The sequence below is a fragment of the Hyperoodon ampullatus genome, assembly GCF_949752795.1.
Source record: "Hyperoodon ampullatus genome assembly, chromosome: 1".
In the NCBI taxonomy this organism is placed as follows: domain Eukaryota; kingdom Metazoa; phylum Chordata; class Mammalia; order Artiodactyla; family Ziphiidae; genus Hyperoodon; species Hyperoodon ampullatus.
The window spans coordinates 121,400,315-121,427,579 of NC_136914.1; the positions used below are offsets into that span (position 1 = coordinate 121,400,315).

Consider the following 27,265-nt stretch of genomic DNA (forward strand, 5'->3'; position numbering starts at 1 on the left):
GTTTTGGAAATAAGATCAATTGTATGATATTTCAGATTCCACATATAAATGTTATCATATGGTATTTGTCTTTCTCTGCCTTTGTCTGACTTACTTCACTTAGGTATGATAATCTCTAGGCCCATCCATGTTGCTGCAAATGGCATTATTTCATTCTTTTTTATGGCTGAGTAATATTCCATTGTATATATGTACCACATCTTCTTTATCCATTCATCTGTCGATGGACACTTAGGTTGCTTCCATGTCTTGGCTATTGTAACTAGTGCTTCTATGAACATAGAGGGGCATGTATCTTATCAAATTAGAGTTTTCTCTAGATACTTGCCCAGGAGTGGGATTGCACGATCATACCATCGCTCTATTTTCAGTTTTTTAAGGAACCTCCATACTGTTTTCCATAGTGGCCGCACCAATTTATATTCCCACCGACAAGGTAGGAGAGCAGGGAGTTAAGTGTTTAATGGGGACAGAGTTTCAGTTTTGGAAGATGACAAAGTTCTGGAGATGATGGTGGTGATGGCTGCACAACAGTGTGAATGTACCTAATGCCACTGAATTGTATACTTACAAATGGTTGAAATAGTAAATTTTATGTTATGTATATTTCATCACAGTGAAAATTTTTAAAAAATGAGTTCCTTCTTAAAGCACTTAGTAACTCTTGCGCAAGTAAGAGTGTTATGCAAGTGTTTGTTAAATTAATAGAAACACAATACACTGGCAGATGCTAAAAACGGCCCGAGACTGGGGTGGAGGACCAGAAACACCTCCAAAGATTGAAAGAAAGAAAGAATTAAGTAGAACGTCAATTTGGGAAGGGCCTGTGTGAGAAGGGGGCAGGAAACAAGGTGATACTTCAATGTCAGATGAAAAAAGAATAGAAATGGGATGTGAGATTCACCTGTTCTTTAAGAGAATCATGTAAAAGTTCACTCAACCAACAATTATAAGGAAGCACCTACCAGGTGCCAGGCACTCTGCTACGTGATTCCCGCAAAACTGCAGGACAGGCACGTGAGAAAACAACCAGCCTCGCTGTCAAGACGGGTCCTACAGAGCTGCCAAGATCAACTGAATGTAAAATGAGGACTAGGCTGGACAGGCCTGTGATGGTCAGAGCCCACTGGAAGTTGGAAATAAAGTGTAATTGCTGTGGCCGTGTTTATACCCAAGTAGAAGCAGACCTGTGCTCTGGTTAGGCTAATCGCATTCATCACTACCCCTTCCCCCTCAAGCCTTTACCCAAGGAGAGAGGTCACCAGCAGACAGATGAGAACAATGGTTCACAGACTTTTCCAACAGGCCAGCACCTGGGACCCGGCCCCAGAGAGCCTGACTTAGCTGGTCTGGGGAAGAAGCTGGACATTTAAAAACTCTCCAGGTGATTCAAACGTGCAGCCAGGATTGAGAGCCACCGAATTAGAAATAGCTTCTGCCCTCCATCTAGTTCCGGTCCTGGGAGACCCTTGGGTAGCCGAAAGAGCAGAAGATGCTCTGGAGGAAGAGTCAGGAGGAGGATGTGTTTTCATCCCTCAGTCAGAGGGGACCATCTGTGGATCTTACAGGATGACAGGAGACCCAGCTGCCCTTGGCAAAAGGAAATCCACCTCCACCTTCTCAGGGGGTGGGTGGGCTTCCCGGGGGAGCTTAGCACCCAGTCGTGCCTGGGCTTGTCGACAGGCCCTGCTGGCACTTAGCAGAAGGGCTTCCTAGGGCGTGTGACCCACCCCGGTCCCTGCCTCTGGAAGGAGCCCTCACCTGTCCAACCGGCAGACGGGTGCTTCCTGGAAAACGCAGTGAAGGGTCTCCCGGGCTCTTCGCCACTCAGGAGCGGGTAGAGGGAAAAGGGCCCCCAGGGGAGAGTATGTACCTCTGGGCCGCCCGGTGCAGGGTGGCCTGGGCCTGTGCCCTCAGGTGGCCCAGGAGGCCACTGAGGGCCGGCTGCTGTGAAGGGAGCTGAAAGTGCAGGCTGCTTCTCTCTTTCTCCAGGGCTTCTAATCTTTGTTGGATCATCTCAGCTGGAAAACAAAAATGATGAGAGGGGAATAAAGAACCATAAAACTCAAAATAGACAATCCAGTGTCCCTGGGCTCCACCCCCAGCCAACAGTCACCTCAATGACATAATACAAAGGTCACCTGTTTCTAGGTCATCACTTTCATCTCTTGGTTCATGCTTTTAAGAATCTTCCATCTTTTTATTGAAAACACAGCCCCACTAGCTTTCGTTCTTCTAACTCTCAGAGGTTACAGTCTATGTATTTATATGATGATTATCATTATGACCATCACATAGGAGGATACATCATACTAATTATTTTTAAAACCATGATGGCTATTTGGGAGAAAACCTGCTAATTTTGATGAGTCTGTATAACCGGTTGAAAAATATCAATGCTCACGGGGCTTCCCTGGTGGCACAGTGGTTGAGGGTCCGCCTGCCGATGCAGGGGATGCGGGTTTGTGCCACGGTCCGGGAGGATCCCACATGCCGCGGAACGGCTGGGCCCGTGAGCCATGGCCGCTGAGCCTGCGTATCCGGAGCCTGTGCTCTGCAACGGGAGAGGCCACAGCAGTGAAAGGCCCGCGTACCGCAAAAAAAAAAAAAGAAAAATATCAGTGCCCAAATGTTGATTTTTGAGAATGTTTCCTTAGAAACTGTCCATCAACAGAGAACCAGTCCCAATTACTGAAGTCACAGAAGTGATGTTCAAACTGTCACACTACAGCTGACCAGAGACCTGCTTCAGCTTGGGTGGAGGGGAGGCAGGCTCAGGTGTCGTGTGCAGCAACCCTGAGCCTCTGGGGATGTCAACTGCAAGACCTCCCCGTCAATTTACCGTATGCCTTGTGACCAGTAACCAGAAACTTGCTCAGAGAATTTGCCAAGGATTCATTCTAGCAATACCAGAAAGGGTCGTCTACTTCCTGTTCAAGACCAAGTGACAGCTACTGCCAGGGCTCTCAGTCTGTGCCACCTTCTTCAAAGAGACAGCAGAGCTAATTCAGATGCTACACTTAGAACACACGGTGGCGTCTGGCCTGACAGGTCTTCTAGGATAACGCCGAAAGGTACCTGACCCGTTCTCTAACGCCAAAGCTTCATACTTTTAAAATATTTTATTTTAATTAATTTTTACATTTTTATTAATTTATTTACTTTATTATTCAGTTATTTCCTTATTTCTTGCTGAATAAAATCAAAACTTCAATGAAAAGCGATAAAGTTCTTACCTTATATGCTTTAAAATAACATACTGATGCAGTGGTAAAGATGTATTAAGATACTATTACATAGGGATTAGGAGAAAACTGAGTTTGCACCTCAACTCTGACATTTCTAGCTGTCTGACCTTCAAGTGACTTAACCTTTCTAAGCTTCAATTTCCTAATGCAGAAACAGGCCTAATAATAGTCCGGACATCATAAGATCTTCTGAGGATTAAATGAGATAATCCACACAAAGCATTTAGCACCATGCCTGGCACCCAGCACGTGTCCAAAAGGATTGGCTATTATTAGTAGTGCCAGCAAGTCCTGGCCTTCAAGTGTCCACAAGAAAGTCAGAAACCCAGGCTGGCCTCCCTCTGCCGGCCACCACATTGTAAACTGCACCCTCCCACTGCCAGGTGAAAAGTCCGCAGAGAACACAAGCTGATCCAGCAAAAGCAAACACTGGAAATGGGAAATTGACTGCTAAGAATCACATTCACAACGAATGGCAAAGGAAAATATGAATTATCCCAGGAAACAGCTGTGATTAGGTATGTTCTGTGCTGTCATTCATCTGCAGAAGTGTGGCTATCTTAAGTTATTTCTATTTTATGATTTTAAAAAGTGCACTAGATCACTCCACACCAGTCAGAATGGCCATCATCGAAAAGTCTACAAACAATAAATAGTGGAGAGGCTGTGGAGAAGAGGGAACCCTCTTGCACTGCTGGTGGGAATGTAAATTGATACAGCCACTATGGAGAACAGTGTGGAGGTTCCTTAAAAAACTAAAAATAGAACTACCATACGACCCAGCAATCCCACTCCTGGGCATATATCCAGAGAAAACCATAATTCAAAAAGATACATGCACCTCAGTGTTCACTGCAGCACTATTTACAATAGCCAAGACATGGAAGCAACCTAAATGTCCATCGAGAGAAGAATGGATAAAAGAAGATGTGGTACATATATACAATGGGACATTACTCAGCCATAAAAAAAAATGAAATAATGCCATTTGCAGCAACATGGATGGGCCTAGAGATTATCATACTAAGTGAAGTAAGTCAGAAACAGAAAGACAAATACCCTATGATATCACTTACATGTGGAATCTTTAAAAAAATGACACAAATGAACTTATTTACAAGACAGAAGCAGACTCAGGGACTTCAAGAACAAACTTATGGTCACCAAAGTGGAAACGTGGTGGGGAGGGATAAATTAAGAGTTTGAGATTAACGTATACACGCAACTATGTATAAAATAGATAATCAACAAGGACCTACTGTAGAGCACAGGGAACTCTACTCAATATTCTGTAATAACCTATATGGGAAAAGAATCTGAAAAAGAATAGATATGTAAATACGTATAAACGAATCACTTTGCTGTACACCTGAAACTAACACAACATTGTAAATCAACTATACTCTAATATAAAATAAAATTTTTTAAAAAAGAAAAAGTGCACTAGGATGGTTATCACCGACTTTATAGCTTACTATTGTCTCTAATTTCTAACTTATCACCCACTCCATCCTCCCAATGGCTATCCCATTTAGCACAACTAAATGCTGTATTTGTGACTTCACGTCATTTGTGTGAATCCTGCTGTTTCTCTAAGAAAATCTCTCCCATCATGCTCTCTCTCTGGCCAGTGGTTTGAGGAAACATAACTTCACTGTCTCTGGCTTTTCTTTCTTGTAAACGTCTGCAAGATTTCTGCAGACACTGTTCATCTGATTTCAGTTTGTAGCTCGAGATCGAAAGCCAGAATTGTAGAGAATGCTGCACATAGCAGGTGCTGAATGAATGTGGTTGACTAACCATCTGACTGATAGAACACCAACAATTTAGAATTTGGGTCACATTTGTAAACAACGCTGAATAGTAAAAACAAAGTTAACCATGAAAGACATTACCAAGCGCTAAGCAAAATGATGCATTGAATATGTTCTTAATGACACTGTAAATTTACTTTATGATTCTAACACACTTTATTTGTAGGACCTCAGCAAAGAAAATGCTAACCAACCTCTCATTCCACTTTGGATCAAACAAATGCATTTTTTGATGCTGCTACAGCATACTTATTAATGTTTAATTTAGGGGCAGTGCTCATCTGTTATTCACTGGCACCTCAGTCCTAAGTGCCTGTTACTTGCATGACAATATGGAAACAGAATGAAAGAAAAGCACCTTCTACATCTATGCATAAATAAGCAAATAGGCATTTACAGAGCAGCAAGAAATCTTCACACATAAAGACATCCTGCTAAACAGATTCAATTCCTACTGTCTTGTTCTGTCTGTGGGATGACAGAATATATGGTGTAAACCATTTTCTTGGCTGTGCAGCCATTCTACATTCTAAGGAGGCCCTTTAAAGTTAAGAAGCAATCAATGTCTTCCTAAATCATTTTCCCTTGGTTTGTACATAAGAAATGCTATTCATTGAGAGCAGAATATTGTAACAATTCCACATGACCGTACACATCGTGTGAGATGACCAGTTTACAAAGAACAAGACTGTGATAAAAGGGCTTCCCTGGTGGCGCAGTGGTTAAGAATCCGCCTGCCAATGCAGGGGACACGGGTTCGACCTCTGGTCTGGGAAGATCCCACATGCTGCGGAGCAACTAAGCCCATGCACCACAACTACTGAAGCCCACGCACCTAGAGCACGTGCTTCGCAACAAGAAAAGCCACCGCAGTGAGAAGCCCTCGCACTGCAACAAAGAGTAGCCCCCAATTGACACAACTGGAGAAAAGCCCACACACAGCAACAGAGACCTAACGCAGCCAAAGATAAAATAAATACATTTAATAGGAAGAAAAAGACTGTGATAAAATGTATTTCAGACTAACCCAAGCCAGCCTCTGACATTTCAGTGTGTTGGACTCGTTATCATAAAAATCAGCCACTATTGGGGCACTAAAGCCTTCAGGCATAATAATCATTTCTGAGCATCTATTACAGGTCTGGCACCATATATACATTATTTCTGAGCTTCACAGAAACTTGTAGAGCAGGAATACAAATGCAGAACCTAAAATGCAGAGAATTTAAGTAATGTGCCCAAGGCCTCAGAATGAGTAAGCAGCAAAGTCAGAATCTGAACCTTGACTCTTCTGGGGTCAAACCCTGGGGTTTTTCTATTATACTTCCCAGGAGCCATGCCTGAAGCCATGCCTGCTCCTATAGTTTCCCCATCACACAGGGATGCTGTCTGTCTATTCATTTGTCGGGCTCCCTGGAGACTGGCATCCACTGGGCAGGGCCGAGCCTTAGTCATCTCTGCCAATATCTAGTTCAGCGCTAGGCACACAATAGGTACTGGTTAAAGGCTGAATAAATAAATAAATGTCTACATTTGTATGAAGAGCACTGTAGACACAGAAAAATAGCAACCATTCTACCTTGCTATCTATCAATCATGTTATCCTCACAACGACCTTGTGAGGGAAACACGGTTGTTCCTACTTTGCAGATTGAAACACTGAGGCTCATGGAAAGTTTAAGAGATTTTTCTGGGTTAGTCGCACCGCTATGTGGATTCAGAAATAAAGCCAAGGTCTGTCTGACTCCAAAATCTGTGTGCTTCACACTGTGTTCTACAGGGACGATCACATCCTACAGTGTACACCATAACCTGAAATACACACCCGGATGCGTTACGCACATGCAAACTATCAACTCATCTTTCACCTTACCCACCTTTCTCACAGAAAGCAGTCAGAAGCCAAAACAAACAAACAAACAAACTGGCAATAGTGAAGACAGCCTCAGATCCAATTCTAGGGGAATGGTTAAATAAACTATGGTACAGCCACTCATATGGAATGGTATGTAGCAAGTCAAAAAACAATCAGAAAAACTGTGAGGGAATATTTTAATATTATAAGAGAAAAACAGGATACAAAATTATATGCACATAGGATCTGTATTGTAAGATATAAATATGGTTTTTTAAAAACCCAGGAGGAAATAAGAGTTTGGGCAATCAATCGTGCGATTGTAGGTGATTTTTTTCTCAATTTCACTGCTTATCAAATCAGCTGTAAAATCTTGAGCTGTTTAGTATTTAGAAAAGTATTCTATTTTTTTAAAGCCTACTGGTTACTTATACTGCTCTTTGATTTCTGCATTAAAAATGGAGATTTGATTTCCTCAAATTCTTAATGCTAAACTGCTTAGGGTAAGCTTGGTCTGCCTGGGTCACAGAGCTTTTCAGTGTATCCCAAAGAGGATTGCCAGAAATGTTATATTTTAAGCTCACCGGTGTGTGGAAAGAGGACTAAGAAATCACTTTGGTTGTGGTATAAAAGGAAAAACAAACATTTGGGGGAGATACAAAAATTTCAGGAGACAAGCAATAATTTAACCGTGATACTTGCCCACTCAGCACTTAGCCTGTCACCTTGTTCTTAGTACATATGTGTTGATTCACTGTGAAGTATTTCCATAGAATATTGGGTTTGAAGCATCTGTTCTTCCTCAGTAAGACTCTACCAGGCAAAATGAATGGTGAGTGATCAAAATAACAAAAGTAATGAAACTTCCAGGTTCTTCCCCAGGTCTTAGGTGTGTCATAAGACTAGCAAGCACTGTGTGTGAGTGTGTGTGTGTGTGTGTGAAGGGTGTGCACACAAATGCTGTCAATTGGCTTGCTTCAAGTAGCAGTATTCAGACACATCAGAAAACATACAGAATTCCTCAGGATCATGAGCTTTTCAAAGGAAGGCATGGTTATGGGTCCCTCCAAAATACTCTTTGCCTCAACTCTTAAAACTAAATTCATAAGAAAATGTTTCTTTCACCAAATGTCAATCACCAAATGTCCTAGGGAAGTAACTGACCAACTGAATTTTGGTCACTTATATAAAAGCCTCAGATTTTCGGAACCATAAAAATCGTCTCTAAAGTATGTTTTCACAGATGCCGTGGAAAACTGGATCACTGCATCTGTGTGCTCTGTGCTCATCGTTCAGAATCTGCGGAGACTGAATTTCCACTGGCAGCTCAGTTGTCCGTGTACTTCTAAGAGCCACGTAAGGGGCCCCCCAGCAGTCCAACCACTTCCGACACCACTGTTATCACCACTCCCACCCCCACCATCACCACCAGCCCTGCCGCCACTGCCTCACCCTACTGAATATATTAGGAAGACAGACCCATCCAGCTCTCCAGCTGTTTATTGGGAGACATGAGTTGAAAGCACTTACAAGATGGAGGAACATTCATTTCCAAATAGCTGCAAAGTAGAGAACCCAAAAGAGGACAAGGGAGGAAAAGCCACTTAGCAGCACAATGAAGAAAGTTCAAAAGAACACACCCCAGGGCTTCCCTGGTGGCACAGTGGTTAAGAATCTACCTGCCAGTGCAAGGGACACAAGTTCGAGCCCTGGTCCGGGAAGATCCCACATGCTGCAGAGCAACTAAGCCCGTGCGCCACAACTACTGAGCCTGCGCTCTAGAGCCCACGAGCCACAACCACTGAGCCCGCGTGCCACAACTACTGAAGCCCACACGCCTAGAGCCCGTGCTCCACAACAAGAGAAGCCACAGTAATGAGAAGCCTGCGCACCGCAATGAAGAGTAGCCCCCCATCACCGCAACTAGAGAAAGCCCGCGCAGCAACGGAGACCCAACGCAGCCAAAAATAAAATAATTAATTAATTAATTTAAAAAACACACACACCCCGAAATATTAACAGTGGCTATCTCAAATAAAGGTGATTTTTAATTTATACTTCTGAACTTTCCAGATGTTTTTACAATGATCATGTATTGCTTAAAATTCCACTTTTATATAAAATCATCTAAACACCCCCGTTAAAAGGTAGAGATAGTCAGATTGGGTAGAAAACCAAGATTCAGTTATATGCTGCCTAAAAGAAACCAGTCCAGCTTTGTTTGGATTAGCATTAGGATGATATATCTCTTTTCATGGTACTACTTTAAACCTTTTTATGTTTTTACATTTAAAATGTGTTCCTTAACAAGGACCTATGGTATATCACAGGGAACTATACTATTTTGTAATAACCTATAAGGGAAAAGAATCTGGAAAAGAATATTTTATATATATGTGTGTGTGTGTGTATATATATATACACACACACACACACACACACACATATAACTGAATCACTTTGCTGTGCACCTGAAACTAACACAACATTGTAAACCAATTATACTTCAATTAATTAATTAATTAACTAATAAAAACGAATTTTGATAGATTAAAAAATTCCATTTTTAGAAATAAAAGGCAATTATCAGCTGGTTCATTCAGGCAACAGCAAGCAGGGTTCCTACCTGGAGTCAACTAGCATGAATTATGAAGTAAACACAGCTGGGTGTGATTTTTTTTTCAGCCATTTAAAAATGTGTAAACTGTGAAAGAGAAACCCTTGTTTAAAATGTAATGGCAGATCCTCCTACATGAAACAATTTTTATGCCATGTTCTTCATTTTAATTGAATTTAGATATATGATCAGTCATTACCCAAATGGCTCAATCACTTCAGCAATTACTAACTCACTCAGCAATCTAGGTGCACGGCTGATAGATGGAACACCTCTGTGTACTGAGTATTGAAGTTTATTGGTATGAAAAGAGCAATGCTTTATAGCAGACTGACCACACCAGCAAGGCTGTGGGACATTTCTGCAAAGCAACAGCGCAACTTAAGGATTCGGCCATTGATTCCTGGGCCTCCTATAAAATGACACTATTGCAAATCCAAGCGGCCACTTTTGAGCCTCTCCTTCACGGGCTCCTTTATCTTTCTCCACCTCTGTTAAAGGATTTGGGACCATTTAATAGTTGACATGCCTCTCAGTCCTCCGAACCTTCGACTGGCACCGAGGCTATTTTTAGAAATCATACAAATGAAAAAAGTTCAAATGCCTATTCATTCTCTCTGTCCATTGGTTTGGGTTCCACTCCATTTTCACGATCAAACTGCACATGGTGTTCAATTAGTTCCTATGAACAGATTTCTCATGAGTAATTTGCTCTGCTGGTATTTTCAGACAAAATTAGTTGGACACATCTGCTTGTCACCACTCAAAAACCACAGGCTCCCTCAACCCTTTTAATAGTAATCGCTGCAACCTGTAATCTTTTCAGACTTAATTGTTCTTTTGTAGAACATCTTTGAACATATTCATCTCTAATGGAATTCGGGACATTAGGAGTGCACTGTTGACCAACCGCTGTCATTATTTTAAAAATATAATGCAAATCACATGGATGTGTCTGTCCCTTTCGACAGTGGACAAATGGAACACACCAGTGTGATGCTCAGTGCCAAGAGTATTCTACTAAATTGATCTCTGGCTAATGACATGGCAACACGAACAGCTTAAATTCTTGGAGCGGCATAAAGGGATCGAGGTAAAATGGCATATTACAACAAATAAAACCGTGACCTTCAATTCAAAGGCCATGTTAATGGAGAGAAATCACAAACCAGCAGCCAGCGATCAGAATTACTAACTAAAGAGCAACCATTTCAGTGTGCTGTGAACCTGCAAATGTACTGCTTGCAAGCAATGCCTCTATAAAGAGTAAGGAGAAGCTATAGGATGTAGAAGGCTCTCTAGTTTCAGAAGCATCTCCCTGGAGTCCTTAGGCACCTTGCAGATTTTAGAAATAAAACTGCAGTCGGTAGGAACATTCTCCCAGAGCAGGAAGGCAATAGTAACAAAAAGCAGACACAAGAAACACCTTGAATCCTTTGTGGAACGCACTAAAATCCCCACATGGTCCCAGGTGGCAGACGGTCACGGTCCCCGGCCGTTAGGCCCTTCAATACTTAAGTATAAGTCCAAGGGCAGAGCTTCCAAACCCCTGAGCTACAAAAATAAGAGTGGTTGGCGGATCGGTGACCCTTACTTGATGAAGAAATCCAACTCCTGGACCCAGAAGGGGACTCCCGGCCGGTGCGGACCCGGGGCAGGAGGACCGAGCTCCTGAAGGCGGAAGATGATGTCGCCTTGTTGATGGCTGTCTCCCGCCACCTAACACAGTCAATATTTATGGACTTAGTCAACACTTATGGAGTGAGTGGGGAAGGCTATGTGCACATTCTCAGAACAAACCTTGGCTTTAAATTCCTGAAAACTAGAATCTTAAAGATAAACGTCACAGATTGTATGTTACCCTAAAGATAGGATCTAAGGATGTATAAAATGATCAGGTAAACAGTTTAAAGGGGAGTGGTGTGATTCCTCTCTCTGTGTATAAAATCCTCTAGTATGAGAAGAAAATCAAAAATGTTTAATGATTTCTTTGCTTAAGGATCAGAAGCCCCAGATTTTAGTCCCAGATCCACTGGGCCCAACTTTGTAATCTTGGGATTATTTAATTTCTCTAAGACTCAGTTCCTCATCTGAGGATATCTGAAGAATCACATTAAACAACTTGTGCCACCGGCTTACTGTGAAATGGCAAGGAAAGAACACCTGTGAATGGTTTTGAAAAATACAAGTGGCAGAGTTGTTACAAAAAGTAAAAATGATTCAGAGAACTGCTGTGATGGCCCAACTTGTTGATTCAGATCTAATTCAACTCAAATGACATCACTTTAGAATGCAGCCTACATTCCGTGTGGCCCAGCACCTGGAGGGCTGTCAGCTATGGAGGAGTTTATGCCAGGTCTTGCTGTGTGCATCCTTTAGCGTAACGTAAACTGTACATCAGCTTCCTGGCTCCCTGCCCATCCTCCGTTCACACACGTAGGCAACACAAGCTTTAGCTTCTAGGGTACCAATGGTTCTGAGCTGCCCAGAAGTCAGAAAGCCCTTGGAGGAACATCATGACACACTGATAGACTAGGCATTCACAGAAATATCCATAGGTTTGCCAGATAAAATTACTGCGAGGAGCACTGTTGTCCAGGAAGAAGAGAGAGAAAGAAAAAAACAAAAAACAAAAAAACTGTAGGACTGGCATAACAAAGACTTTGAGTTTTCCACTGCATATCTTTTGCTACATGTTCATCCATTTTATTATCTTGCAGACCCCAGCAAACAAGTGGTAGCAGGCACTGATGCACTGGTTTTTTAAGAAAAAAATGATGATATTACTCACAACCAAGTATTGACTTCATTAATACGTCAACTCTACTCCTGGGTAGATTCTATTAATTTTTTTTTTTTTTGCGGTATGCGGGCCTCTCACTGTTGTGGCCTCTCCCGTTGCGGAGCACAGGCTCCGGACGCGCAGGCTCAGTGGCCATGGCTCACGGGCCTCGCCTCTCTGCGGCATGTGGGATCTTCCCGGAGCGGGGCACGAACCCATGTCCCCGGCATCGGCAGGCAGACTCTCAACCACTGCGCCACCAGGGAAGCCCCTGGGTAGATTCTATTAAGCACGCAAGTCCTCTCTGAATTAGCAATCCTGAACTGTTGCACACCAGATTCCTGCAGGGAGGGTAAAATCTCACAGTTGACCCTTACCTATCAAAGCCTAAGGAGGAACGTGTGTATTTCCAGAAGGATCGTGCAGTGCGTGCATGTCTCTTCTCTTGGACTCTAAAACCACCTGCTGAAGTAGGACAGAGCAGCAAAGCCACACGACTTGGGACCACATCGTGCTGGCCACCTCAGAACTGATTTTGCCTAAATGCATTTCGGGGTGATACTGTCCACCCATAAGAACTGGTCCCTGTGAAGTCGACTGCTTCAGGGATATTGTCTTTGACGTCACGGGGAGGAAATGCATCTCCCCTTCTCCTTAGGCATCCACGGGGAGGGCTTTCCCTACCTGCCGCCAACCCCACCTGCCCAGGGAGATGGACTGGGTTTCCTAGTTGGTGAGTCTGAGAGCAGGACTGAGCAGGCACAGCTCAGACCCTTCCAACCCCCCTCCTTGTTGGAGGCCAGATGACCCTGGAAAGAACTCATTGTGCTCTGCTTCTCCAAGAACTTAGGTGTAGACCAGGGTAGACCCCTAACAAAGAGGAGACCGCAGCTTCTCACCGCCTGTGATCCAGTGGGTAGTTCTCATTCTGGGGTCTGGTAGTAGGAAGCCCACTGTTGCCATCCACCCAAACCACATTCTCGAATGTTGGCCTTAGCAGTTTTAGAGCCACTATTTAGATCTCCATCTGTGTTTGCCCTTTCTGTTGTCTCTCCACTGGCTCATAACACAGGGAAGCAAGGCGTCATTGGGGACGTGCCAGTTAGGAAGCTACTGTCTCTCAGCTCCCACCTTCTTCTCTGTGGTGCTGAGGCTGGACCTCGGCAGAACAACTGCCATGGTGACTGTCACAGGCTCCCCTCAGGCTCCGCTAGAGAGAGAGGCTGAGAGGCCAGGGGTGGCCGTCCTGTCCTGTCTGTGACACCCTGGCAAGGCCAGGCTGCAGCATTCCATCCCAAGAGCTGCGACTCACTCCAGTGTGCCGTTTTCCCAGCATTCACAGGACTGGCCTCACCCCCTCCAAGGACCTGGGCCCAGCAGGCCAGGGCCACCTCCTAGGTATGTGGACACAGGGACTGGGAACCAGCTCAGGCAGGGCCAACTGGACTTTCCCAGCACGTGGGGAAAATACCGCCGTTATTCCAGGATGGATGGAAAATATGAGAATTACTGCACTCAGTAACCAAGAGAAAATTCAATCTCCCTTGACCATGGCCTCTCCAGGAGCCTGATCACTGGGGACTTCCTCGTGGTTGGTGGGGACCTGGGCTGAGCCCCATGTCCACTTCCACACCCTTGTCACTCGGGACCCAGACTGGCAACAACTCGGGTGGAGGGCCTGGAGCCAAAGCAGGCCATCAGGGACCCAGCTCACTGCTTCTAGAAACAGTTAGGGACCCCATAGGCAATGGAGAACCCATCCATGGTGAAGGGAACAATAAAGAACAGGAGTGGGCAGGAACCCAATCCTGTAGAGAAAACCACGTATCTGGTCAAATGGCAGTGGCATGCTGTTTGTAAGAACAAAGCTGTGCTGGGCACTTGGTCCTCAGAGTCACCTGGATGACTCGCCTCACCAGACAGAGTGAGACTCGAGACGGCAAAATAACCATTGTGAACCTTTCCTTCCTCGGAAGAGGTGGAATTGTTCAGAGGAATGTCGGGATTACAGTTGACATGGGCCACAGTTCAGAACAGAAGGTAACGAGGCGCCTCATCCATAAGGCCAGACTCTGGAGCCAGCTATCCGCCCACAGACCACTGAGAAGGAGTTCCAGGACAAGTCTGCCCTGTGTCTACACACAGAAGTCAAAGAGAAGAAGCAAGGAGAAAAGGCTGTTTGGGAGGACAGGGTAGAAACAGAGCCCATGGCACTGCACAGTCCTGCAGGGCAGGGGTTACTGCACACTGTTTCTCTCCCCGAGGTCAAGGACCTCAGAAAAACCACCTTGAAGCTGGGGGGTGTCTGAAAGAAGGGTAAACTGCATCTCACTTGGGGCTAAATATTTGCCAAGTTCAGAACCCACAGGCCACTCTGGTGCTACCTTCAAACATGGTAAGAAGTCCTCGGGGAGAAAGCAGAGTGGGGAAAAAGGCAAAAGTCTCTCCTGGAGCCCTGCTGTTTCCTGAAGAGCCAGGGATTTCCAGTCTTCCCAAAGACCCAGGCAAGCAAGCAGGGGCCCCTGGTGTCCCCAGAGACAGCCCAGAGGAGCAGCACTGCCCCAGCCCCATGCAGGGCATGTGCCAGCTGAGTATTCAGTCATCTGAGGAACAGAACTGTACTTTTCAAAATGCTGGCCCAGCCCATTAGTGGGTGGTAATATCAATTTAAAGGATGGAGGCCAACATTCACTTTTCCTGAACTAGAACAGAACAAATGCCATGTCGAGTGGGCTGTGTTTTCATCTGTGCATGTATATGGTCAGAGTGTATTTCTTCCTGTAGCTCACTGCCAAAAACCACGAAATTCACTGACCTGGGCAATTAATTGTCCAGACAGCAGCAAGCTTGCCACCAAGTGCTTGAGGTTCCTCGGGTGTGTGTTATGAAGCCCTTCCACAACGCCCAAAAGAGTGAGGAGGAAGGGAGGGAGAGGATGAACCTCTGTTCTGGGCCCTCCTCATCCCAGCGGGTCCTGGAGGCTGCAGAGGCTGATGTGCAGGGGAGGAGGGGCCAGAGGCTGGAAGGCTGAGTTTGAGGATAACACTAAGTAATAAGCTGATTGATGAGACAAAAGTCTCCAGAGCAGACTATATAAGTTATAAACCAGAAAGGGACCCATATTTTAAAATGTCTGCTATGTCAGAGAAGTCTGAGAAGTCTGAGAAGTCATGTCAGAGAAGTCTGATGTGGTCATCGTGTTATAAGAAATCTAACCGTTGATGGAAGTGTGAGAAGGAAGGACTCCCACTTCAACTGGACCAGAAATAAGTTCCATGAAAAGAGTAAGTCCATAGCCAGTGCATCTGACCTCATGGCAACATTTCTGGAGAGGGGTGACTGTCATCACCTTACAGACCTGAGTCTGCAGGGCAAGTAACTTCCTGCCCAGGTGCTCTGCCTGCAATTAGTACATGTTGCCACCAGGGGGAGAAGGAGTGCTCAGTTATGGTCCTGGAGGCCCCAAAAGCTAAGTTCCCATAATTCACATTAATCGCTGCATATTTTTCTTTTCACTTTTGGGTGGGACTTTTTCCCTATAAAAATCTAATTGTCCTGTTCATTGCAGCACTATGTACAATAGCCAGGACATGGAAGCAACCTAAATGTCCATCGACAGATGAATGGAAAAAGAAGATGTGGCACATATATACAATGGAATATTAGCCATAAAAAGGAACAAAATTGAGTTATTTGTAATGAGGTGGATGGACCTAGAGTCTGTCATACAGAATGAAGTAAGTCAGAAAGAGAAAAACAAATACTGTATGCTAACGCATATATATGGAATCTAAAAAAGTGGTTCTGATGAACCTAGTGGCAGGGCAGGAATAAAGACACAGACGTAGAGAACGGACTTGAGGACACGGGAGGAAGGGGAAGCTGGAACGACGTGAGAGAGTAGCACTGACATATATACACTACCAAATGTAAAATGGATGGCTAGTGGGAAGCCGTTGCATAGCACAGGGAGATCAGCTCGATGCTTTGTGATGACCTAGAGGGGTGGGATAGGGAGGGTGGGAGGGAGGGGACATGGGGATATATGTATGCATATAGCTCATTCACTTTGTTGTACAGCAGAAACTAACACAACATTGTAAAGCAATTATACTCCAATAAAGATTAAAAAATTCAAAACAAAAATCCAATTATCCAAACAGATGTTAAACAATAGTGGTTTTTCACACCATAATAGGGGACTGGGACACTGGTGGGGAAAATCTTAGGGTGGGAAGAAATGCCCAGTTGACTTTTCTCAGGCCCATGGCCAGCATCCAAACAACTGCTATCCTGAAAGAAAGAGAGACAGAGAGAGAGAGAGAGAGAGAGAGAGAGAGAGAGAGAGAAGAGGGGCAGGATGCCTCCCTGATCTAGAATGAGCATATCCTTCCATCCAACTCCTCTTTTCCTTTTGTCTACGGAAGTAATGGTTGGCTCTGTGTATATCTGTTTGTTTTGTCTCATTTAAATTTTGGAAGTTTCATTAATAGGAGTTTGGTTTAGGATGTCGAGGTTTGCCTGGTGGATCCAAAGCAATTGGTTCCACTGCCAAAAAGAAAATACATCCCTCTAAGTGGTATGGACACAGAATAACATCATTGACCGAGACGAACAGCGCTGGAAGCGCCTGCTGTTTATGCTGGAAAGCCGCACTTGTATGAGCTCATCGGACGCACCCATGCTATGTGGGTAGCTAGAAGGATTTGTTTCATAGCAAACCACGCTCGCCAATCCTGTCCTTACTGGTCAGGACCAGGTTAGACTCAAGTTCCATTGTCCTTCCAGGCTGAGCCCTTCCAGCATCCTGTGTGCCTTTGGACACTCAGAGGTCAAGCTTCCATTACATATGAAAAAGAAGCCTGGATGTAGAAGGGCTCTCTTCCTTCCTCTCATCCAAGTTTCAGAGTTTCTGAGGCATCATCTTTAAGTCCTTATCATGGTGCTTTTCAACTATTTTTGTTTACTTCTTGGTTTCTCGTTTTGTTTTGTTTTGCTTTGCATTTTTAGCAGTGGAACACTTTTTGAAATGAAATCTTAGAGGAGTCCTAAGAACAGAGAAAGCCAAGGCACTCTGGTGCTCTGGACGGTCCCCCAAGGCAACCCTGGGACCCCTCAGAACACAGCTTGAAAATCACAGCCTTCCAGCATTCTGAAGAAAATACATAGATTCAAAAGTGTTAAGGAGGGGCCAGCCCCAAGTTGCCAAGCATTTGTTGCTGCCCCAACTTCATACGATGTAAGTCAGCATTTCACTGAATGAGGTCTTTAAGAACAACAAAAGGTTTACATCTTCGTCCACTGTTTTGATAGAGACTCTTATTTCAAAGATGTGAGTGAATTTCTTATTCCACAGATATGCATAAAATATTAATCTCAGCAAGATTCACTTACTTGAAACATGAGGCTAAGTCCCCAGCTGTGGTACTGAGGGCTTTATCAGATTTCTAACTTTCCAAAGCATGTTTTTAATATTTTCTTTTCCCTCTTAAAAACTTTTTTCTCTTTCTGTTTTCTTTTTTTTTTTTTTTTTTAATTTGTAGAGACCACTATCCATGGCTCCCCAGAGACAGGTCCAGCCAACATTTTGGCAAAGTTCTTTCAATCAACCCACTTTCTGTATCCACTATTGCCTTTATTTCCCACATGGGTTCAGAGAGGGGGACAGGGAAGATGCAATTGTACCCATTTAGCAGATGCCGACGTGATTTCTCACATCAAACAGCTCTGGCTCTGGAAAAAGTTCCAGAATGACACACTCATTTTCCATTTTTAATTTTCATGAACGGGACCACCTGTTGCCCTCCACTCCAAACAAAAATGTCATCCTTCCAGGGGCTTCCTAAAGCAATGAAGTTGATCACCTGCAGTCATCCATGCAGTTGGTACCAGAACTAGGGTGACAACCTAAGTGGACTGGTTCTCAGCAGCATGTCCCTCCACCAAACCCACCAGGCTGAACCTCAGCATATGTCTTCCCGCTTCCCAGAGCCACTCCTGCCCCACCGCTGTCTGGGGACGGAGCAAACGTGCGAAGGTCACTGGCCAGCCCTCCTGGGGAATCACTCGCTGGTAGAAAACTAAAGGGAAGTATAAAGTGTAGGGAAAGGCAAAAGTGAATCTACAGAAACAGTGGGGAGAAAACATCCTGTGACATTTTGGCAAAGAGAGGAAGAGAGCTAACAAAGACAGAAAGTCACAAGAATACAGAGGGATCAAGTCCACGGCAATAAAGATTCATTACGAACAAACCTCACTGAAAAACACACTCCCAGAGGAGCTAATTACACAAGATGCTCTGGCAGTGACTCAGGCAGCAGGCATTCTAAGCCACCCCCAGGGACATGCGAGTCACCACATCCCACAGCTAACGGGCTGCCTCAGCGACTATCTACTTGCAAACAATAAGCTTCTGTCAGGTTAGCATTCTCTCAAGCCTGTCAATTGTAACACAGTTTGTGTTAGGAGACAGGCTGGCACATTGTATAAAGGTCAAGTGGAAAACTGTCCCTTCTGCTACATCACTGTCATCAGCTGATAAAGGTCATCCCACACAATACACTGCCGTGACGGAAAATAACTTAGTCTACTGCAAAATATTCAAGTGTCCCTCTGCTATGGGCCTTCTGGTCTCTCTCTGCTCTTGGAAGGCATTAAACTGGGCACTCCAAGGTATTCCAGCTGCTACTATGACAACAACTTGTTTGCAAACAAATTTGAACAGAAAAACACAAAGACAGCAAGTTTAAAACACTATATAGACTCATACCATGTAAACATTTTAATGCTGATTATAATTGTAGTAACTGACATTCATTCAGCATTATATATAACCCAAATATTTAGCGTCCACCATCTCATTTAGTTCTCAAAACAACTCTATTATCCCATTTTACAGATGGGAAAACTGCAGCTTGGAAGGTTTAGGTAATTGGTCCAAGCTCATACAGCTACAAATTGTCAGGTTTTTAATGAGGTTGACCTGAAAGGCACTAATACCTTATGATTCAATTGTTAGAATTATCAACTATTAATAACATGGTAACTAACAGTGCTCATCATCATTCATAGATAAGATGTATCTTAAACGTTCATTTGTTCATCCAACAACCATTTCTTGAGAGTCTACTTTGACCAGGCATGATGCTAGGTGCTGGGGATAAAGGCTAAAATGAGAGAGGGTCTCTGTCTCTCCCTGCAGGCAGCTTACAGTTCAGCCAAGGGCACAGCCAACGGCTATATTAAAACATAATATGGGGGCTTCCCTGGTGGCACAGTGGTTGGGAGTCCGCCTGCTGATGCAGGGGACACGGGCTCGTGCCCCAGTCCAGGAGGATCCCACATGCCACGGAGCAGCTGGGCCCGTGAGCCATGGTCGCTGAGCCTGCGCGTCCAGAGCCGGGAGAGGCCACAACAGTGAGAGGCCTGCGTACCGAAAAAAAAAAAAGAAACCCATAATATGGGACTTCCCTTGTGGTCCAGTGGGTAAGACTCTGTGCTCCCAATGCAGGGGGCCTGGGTTCAATCCCTGGTCAGGGAAGTAGATCCCACATGCCGCAAGTAAAGATCCTGCATGCCGCAGCGAAGATCCCAAATGCCGCAGCTAAGCGCCGGCGCAGCCAAATAAATTAAAATAAATAAATTTAATGTATACGAGGCTAGGGAAATGTGCAGAGCACCCAAAAGAAGGGACCCTGAAACCAGGGTCTTGATGGCCTAGTAGGATCTAAGATGGAGAAGGGAGGAGCAGGTGCAGGCAGAGGTGTAAAACCGTACGGGAAAAGCCACCCGCCTCCTGTACGGGAGTTACGCTGGGTGGAAAAGGAGTGGCGAGAAATGAAATCAGTAGACCAGGCAGTGGCCAGGGCGAGAAGGTGTTACCCTAGGCCGAGTTTAACATTCATCTTGAGAACGTTAGTCATGGACAGAGGTGAAAGGGAAAGTGGTCCTCTAGGCATTGGAGAAGGACGGCTGGCTGCAGTGAAAGCCAAATTGGAGAAGGGTGGGGAGGGATGCAGGGACCCTGGAGAGACTAGTGTGTGAGTCCAGGCAAAAACTGATGGATCTAAGGACAGAAGGAAGAGATCTTCAGGAGATGAAACCCAAGAGACGGAGTGGCTCAACGTCCAAGGAAACGTGAGAATCCGGCACGGCTCCCAGTTTTTCTTGCTTGAGCTGCCATTCACTGCAGGAGGAAATCCAGCAAGAAGAGCTGGGCTGAGACCTAACAGAGTTCAGGACTTTATAAAGGGAGGGGTGGCAGGGAAAATGTAGTCTTTGGATCTTAGGTTGGACATTTTATACAATCGTATTGGAGGGGAAAGTGATGCCACAAATTCAGGTCCACTTTCTTATTATTTAGAGACACTTGACCGTCAGAAAACAGATGTACAATGAAAACCATTCTCAGGAGGCAAATGAAGTTAGGAGGTGACAGAACTGTCTGATGAATGTGCTGATAGAACACGCAGCGGAAAGGTGTTCAGTTTGTGGGTTTGGAGACTGATGGCTGAGGTCGTCTCTCTCTTCACTGCTTTATTTTATGACCCCACTCAGTCCCTGCTCCGAATATATGCCTCGCCACCTTGACCCACTTGGTCTGCCTTTCCTCCTTGACAAACAAGACCAAAAGGGCAATGGCCCAGTGGCCGATGACCCAATGGCCAATGACCCTTTGGCCACTGGACACACACTAATGTGAGGCTCAGTGAGGCAGAGGCAGCGGACGAACTGGTTCAAAACCGTGTCAAGACTCTGGGTTGTGACGCCCAGCAGCCAGCACCAAAGCAGAGGTGAACAACTCCTCCTATACCTTTCCACCCACAAGCCAAGAGATGTCCTTTCCTTCTGCAGAGTGTCTGACTCCTTCCAACTGAAGACCTTGGTAAACCTTCCACTATTTATATACCATAAAGGTTTTTGTTTCCATGTCTTATAGAAAACTTATTCAAATTTCCCTAGATAACTTTTTTTTAAGTGGGTCACAATTAATCTCCCAAAGACAGGGCCTCCAGAGCAGCTGATGCATTCACACCATGCTTTCAGTCCTCATGGATTTGGGAGCAGTAGCAACGGACAGAGAGAGCAGCAGAAGGTGGGCTGCAGAGCTTGTGAAATCTGGAGGGAATACCCATTTGTTTTCTTCTGGTGTGTCTCTGTCACCCACCATGCGTTAGTAGTATATTTGCTGTTAATTTTTTATTAGAGAGAATGCAAGATTTAATTAAGCGCCTGGGCAGTTTATTAAAAAAAAAAAAAAACAGTATCTGTCCAATGATGCATCACCCCGTGCAAGAAGCCATGAAGAAGCAGGGGCACCATATCATTGCCGTTATGCAGAGGAAATGGACACCATGTTAAATGGATTAAATCATTGTCTGGGACCTGCACCTTCACCCTCTCTACCCATGAGGGTACAGGTCACAAAACAGAGACCCACAGAAAAAGGACCAGAACAGAGAACCAATCTTTCGTCAATCTCTTCGTCTTCACCCTAGTCTTTAGCCCCCCATGTATGTCTCATTTTCTTCCTTTTCCATTTTTTTCCATCAACACTCAAAACCAGGAAAAGCAATTCTTTCAAAGCCCAAGCAGACTTTCAATTTCGCTTTCTCAGTGTCATCCAGTGTCATGCAACAGAGAATGAGGCAGAGAACGAGAGACTCAAGATCACGAAATTCAGACTGCAGGGAAGAAAAGCAGTTTGCCACAGGAAGACGTGAAGAGTAGTCAGGCTCTAATCCCTCATTATAATTTGCAAGTTTTATTATATATTGCTTTACCTCATTTCTGAATTTTTTTGGCAACTTGAAAGAAATCAGGCTATATGCAAATAAGCTGCTTACTGCCAAAGAGAAAATAAGAAGCCACATCATTCTATCTTATTTTCTGCATGCTACTGATGCTAACTGCTGGCAGAGAGGTTATTCAGAAGCAGCCACACTCTACACAGCATTTTCCAACACGTGGTACCCAGGTACGCGGGATGAGGGTGAAGGGTGGGCAAAGAAAGAAAAGGGAACGAGCAATCCACCGATACCTGTGTACCAGGTACCCCACATACCCACATTAACCATTATTGTGGTTAACCTTCCACCCACACAGCAGCACAGGGTAATCCCTGTGCTATTCCTAGTTTATCAAGGAGCAAGCTGGTGCCCAAGGACAGATGACAGGACGAAAGGGCACCACCACACTGACCCTGGGTCTCCTCGCCCACCTCTGGGACTCTCCATTCTGCCTGCTGAGCTGGTGAGTAAACACTTCACAGCTCACTGTAAGTAAATTACACCTCAACTAAAAATATACAGAATTGAAACTAAATATGTAAATAAACACTCGATAAATTTTTCACAGCTCCCGAAGGTGTTTTTAACTACTGACTCTCACAGGTTGAGTAACAGTAACTTATTTCTATACAGCAGAAACTAACACAACATCACAAAGCGATTATACTCCAATAAAGATGTTAAAAAAAAAGAGTAAATTATTTCTAATTGTCACTTCATGTAGAACTAGAAGGGTTGATCCTGCCAACTGAATTCACCCATCTATCAATTCAGTGACAGGATGTGAGCCAATCAGCCCCACATTATACATATATATATAAAGTAACCTGCTGATGGATTGAACTGGTCCTGAGTCGAACACATAAAGCCCCCCTAGGTGCTGCCACAGTCAGAGACAAATCAAAGGTTACCTTGCTTCCCTGGGAGGATTAGGACAAAAGCCTCTGGAAAATCTCTAATAAGAGGCAATCTGTGAGAGCAGGTTTGCGGAGGGACTGTGTGTAATCCGACTCACTCCTCACCATCCAGCAGTGCTGGGAAAAGGTGGGCATCCAATCGATGCTTCCTGACTAAATGAATGAACTCTGGCGAGTGTTTTCATCGTAATCGTCTTGCATGTTGTTAACATCCCTCATTTTGAAATTCACATTGCTCTCAATCATTCTTTTTATTTAATTATTTATTTATTTTATTTATTTATTTTAGGCTGCATTGGGTCTTCGTTGCTGCGCGCGGGCTTTCTCTAGTCGCGGCGAGCGGGGGTTACTCTTCGCTGCGGCACGCAGGCTTCTCATTCCGGTGGTTCCCCTTGTCGCAGAGCCCGGGCTCTAGGCGCGCGGGCTTCAGTAGTTGCGGCGCATGGGCTCAGTAGCTGTGGCTCGTGGGCTCTAGAGCGCAGGCTCAGTAGTTGTGGCACACGGGCTTAGCTGCTCTGTGGCATGTGGAATCTTCCGGGACCAGGGCTTGAACCCATTTCCCCTGCATTGGCAGGTGGATTCTTACCCACTGTGCCACCAGGGAAGCCCTGCAATCATTCTTAGTTACCTTCATGTGTGTGTGTTTCACTCAGCATTAAGTGTCCTGGATACTATTTTTATCTGCTCGGCCACATCATCTTCTCGTAACAGATGAGCCCCACCTCATCACAGACACAGACAGGTAAACATGCTTGGCTAACGGTGGTACCTCACCACTTTAGCTGCAGTAAGTGGTCCAAAAGAAGTTGGCACCTAACCCAAGCTCTCCCTGAAAGTTTTTGTACTGGATCCAAGGAGGGAGGTTCCCATCTTCCTCTAGTCATGGTCCTGTGCACAAAAGCCTTGAATTGCCACGTGGAATGAAGTGGTGTGATCATTTTAAAACATACCTCCAATGAAAAGTGGTCTACTTCCTCTCCCCTTGAAGGTGAGCTAACTTTGGTCACTTGCTTCAAATGAATAGGATGTAGCAGAATTGACACCACATAATTTTTTAGATGAGGTCATAAAAGATGATAGAATCTCTAGGTCCATCCATATTGCTGCAAATGGCATTATTTCATCCCTTTTCATGGCTGAGTAATATTCCATTGCCTGTGTGTGTGTGTGTGTGTGTACACACGCACACACACACTACATCTTCTTTATCCATTCCTCTGCTGATGGACACTTAGGTTGCCTCTATATGTTGGCTATTGTAACTAGTGCTGCTATGAACATTGGGGTTCATGTATCTTTTTGAATTTCTGGGTATATGCCCAGGAGGGAGATTGCTGGATCATATGGTAACTCTACTTTTAGTTTTTTAAGGAAACTCCATACTGTTTTCCATAGTGGCTACACCAATTTACATTCCCACCAACAGTGTAGGCGGGTTCCCTTTTCTCCACACGCTCTCCAGCATTTATTATTTGTAGACTTTTTAACCGGTGTGAGGTGATACCTCATTGTAAATGAACTGATTCACAAAACAGAAACAGACTCACAGACATAGAAAACAATCATATGGTTACCAAAGGGGAAAGGAGGGGGGAGGGATAAATTAGGAGTTTGGGATTAACAGATACTCACTGTTATATATAAAATAAACAACAAGAACCTACTGTATAGCACAGGGAACTGTATCCAATACCTTGTAGTAACCTATAAAGGAAAAAAAATCTGAAATATATATATACACACACACATATATATGTACATATATATGTATAACTGAATCACTTTGATGTACACCTGAAAGTAACACAGCATTATAAATCAACTATATTGATACTTCAATTAAAAAAAAAACTTTTTTAAGATGACAGAGCTTCCTTCAGCTGCCTCTCTTTCTCTCTCTCTCTCTCTATCTCTCCCTACATTCACCATCACGTTGTGAGGAAGCCAAGCAGCCCCATGAGCCGTAGCCCCTGCTGAGCCCCAGTTCACAGCCAGCACCAACTGCCAGACTTGAAATCAAGCCTTCACATGATCACAGGCCCCACTTAATGCCACATGGAGCAAAGAAGGGCTATCTCGGCTGAGAGTTTCCCAAATTACAGATTTTTTGAGCACAATATATGTTGTTGTTTTGATAAGCCACTAAGCTTGGGGGCAGTTTGTTACCCAGCAACAGATAACGGGAAAAGGATTTTGGTGCCATATGGGTGCTGCTGTAACAAAGAACCAAACACGTGGCAATAGGTTTGGGGCTGGGGAGCTGCATGGAAGTTGGAAGGGCCTTGAAGAGACGGTTAGGAGAAGCATGAAGGATCTTGAGGAGGCTACTGATGAGGAAGTAAAGGAAAGGAAGGAAAATGTTATTGGAAACTGGAAAGTGCCTTGTTTAGCGGCTTTTTTATTTGAAAACTTTTAAGTTCTAGATTTACCTTGAAACCAACTTCCAAGGGACCACCTGGCTGCTTCTCACTCCCCATAGTATAATGTAAGAAGAGAGAAATAAGCCAAAGACATAACTGTTACCATAAAGGAGCCAGATCTTACAGGGCTTGAAATTCAAATTATTTCTTATTCCCAGCCTTTCTGGATGACAAATGATGCTAAGATTAAGAAACAGCTTCCAGGCAAAGATCAAATCCAGACTGCTGTCAGGAAAATATGGTCAAAAGATGAGGCCAAGGACATAAACTGTAAAACCCTTTTTAAGACCACAGAAAGATTTAAGGTAGCGCATCACAGACCCTTTCAAATAGTCGAACAGCCAATTAAGACTTCTGAGGAGCTTTACCCTCTGCCCCTCCAAGCCTTAAAGGAAGCCTGAAAAAAGAGGCTTATCTTGAAGATATTTGTGGGTATAGCTTTTGTCTGATGGAGATTATAAATGGATTCATTTAAAACCCAAAACAGGGACTTCTCTGGTGGTGCAGTGGTCAAGAATCTGCCTGCCAATGCAGGGGACACAGGTTCGAGCCCTGGTCCAGGAAGATCCCACGTGCCGCAGAGCAACTAAGCCCATGCGCCACAACTACTGAGCCTGCACTCTAGAGCCTGCGAGCCACAACTACTGAGCCCACATGCCACAACTACTGAAGCCCGCATGCCTAGAGCCCCAGGCTCCGCAACAAGAGAACCCACATCGATGAGAAGGCTGCGCACCACAAAAAAGAGTAGCCCCTGCTCACCGCAACTAGGAAAAGCCCACACAAAGCAACAAAGACCCAAAAGCACCTCAAAATAAATAAATTTTTTAAAAAATTTGCCAAGTTGGAAAAGAACAGAGAAATTACAAAAAGGAAAAAAAAAGGCATTTGGACCCCCAAACCTATATGAGTGGGAAGCAGGCTACTTTTATGGAAAAGGAAGCATGACTCAGAGTGTAGAACCAAGAGCCTGGAGGTCAGAGCCTAGAAAATCATTTCCAGGCAGTAGGCCTAAACCCTAATCAAGGAACTGACCACAGGTGGATTTCAGAATTGCTATGCACCAGTGGCTGCTGGGTGCCTCCCACTTGCCCCTTTGTGAACAAGTATCTTTAGCAGTTATCCTATGCCGGTCCCACCATCGTAGTTTGGGATGATGGGGGCCGCCTATCTTATTAGTGCACAGGTGTTCAGATCATCCAGAGAAACTGAACTCAAGAAGCCATGCTCAAGGAATCACACCTAAGGAGCCTCACCTGCACCTGTACCTGAGTTAGACCTGTACTCATCAAGCCTGAGCCTGATGCCTTCATATATGAGAACTCTGAGGGGTCTTGAGAGGAAATGAGTATATTTTGCACATGGAAAGAATGTCAGAGCATCTGAGAATAGTGGGAAGTCTGTGGTGGTTTAAAAAGATGCCCACTAATTTACAATAGCCAGGATGTGGAAGCAACCTAAATGTTCATCAACAGAGGAATGGATAAAGAAGATGTGGTACATATATACAACGGAATATTACTCAGCCATAAAAGGGAACGAAATTGGGTCATTTGTAGAGATATGCATGGACCTAGAGACTGTCATACAGAGTGAAGTCAGAAAGAGAAAAACAAATATTGTACATTAACGCATATATGTGAAAGCTGAAAAAATTGGTAGAGACGATCTTATTTACACAGCAGAAACAGAGACACAGATGTAGAGAACAAACGTATGGACACCATGGGGGAAGCGAGGGGTGGGATGAATTGGGACATTGGGATTGACATATATACACTATTGATACTATGTATAAAATAGATAACTAGTGAGAACCTACTG

At 44.4% G+C, this 27,265-nt stretch overlaps 1 protein-coding gene across 1 annotated transcript in view; it reads right to left on the reverse strand.

Moving 5' to 3' along the window:
- The window catches only part of DISC1 (DISC1 scaffold protein), a gene marked incomplete at both ends in the record, with an annotated part of 352,917 nt that overhangs the window by 246,896 nt on the left and 78,756 nt on the right, over positions 1-27,265 (reverse strand). The window contains one exon of the mRNA XM_079713831.1: positions 1,874-2,021. Coding sequence (XP_079569957.1) covers positions 1,874-2,021 — 148 coding nt within the window. The remainder of the gene's footprint in view (positions 1-1,873; positions 2,022-27,265) is intronic.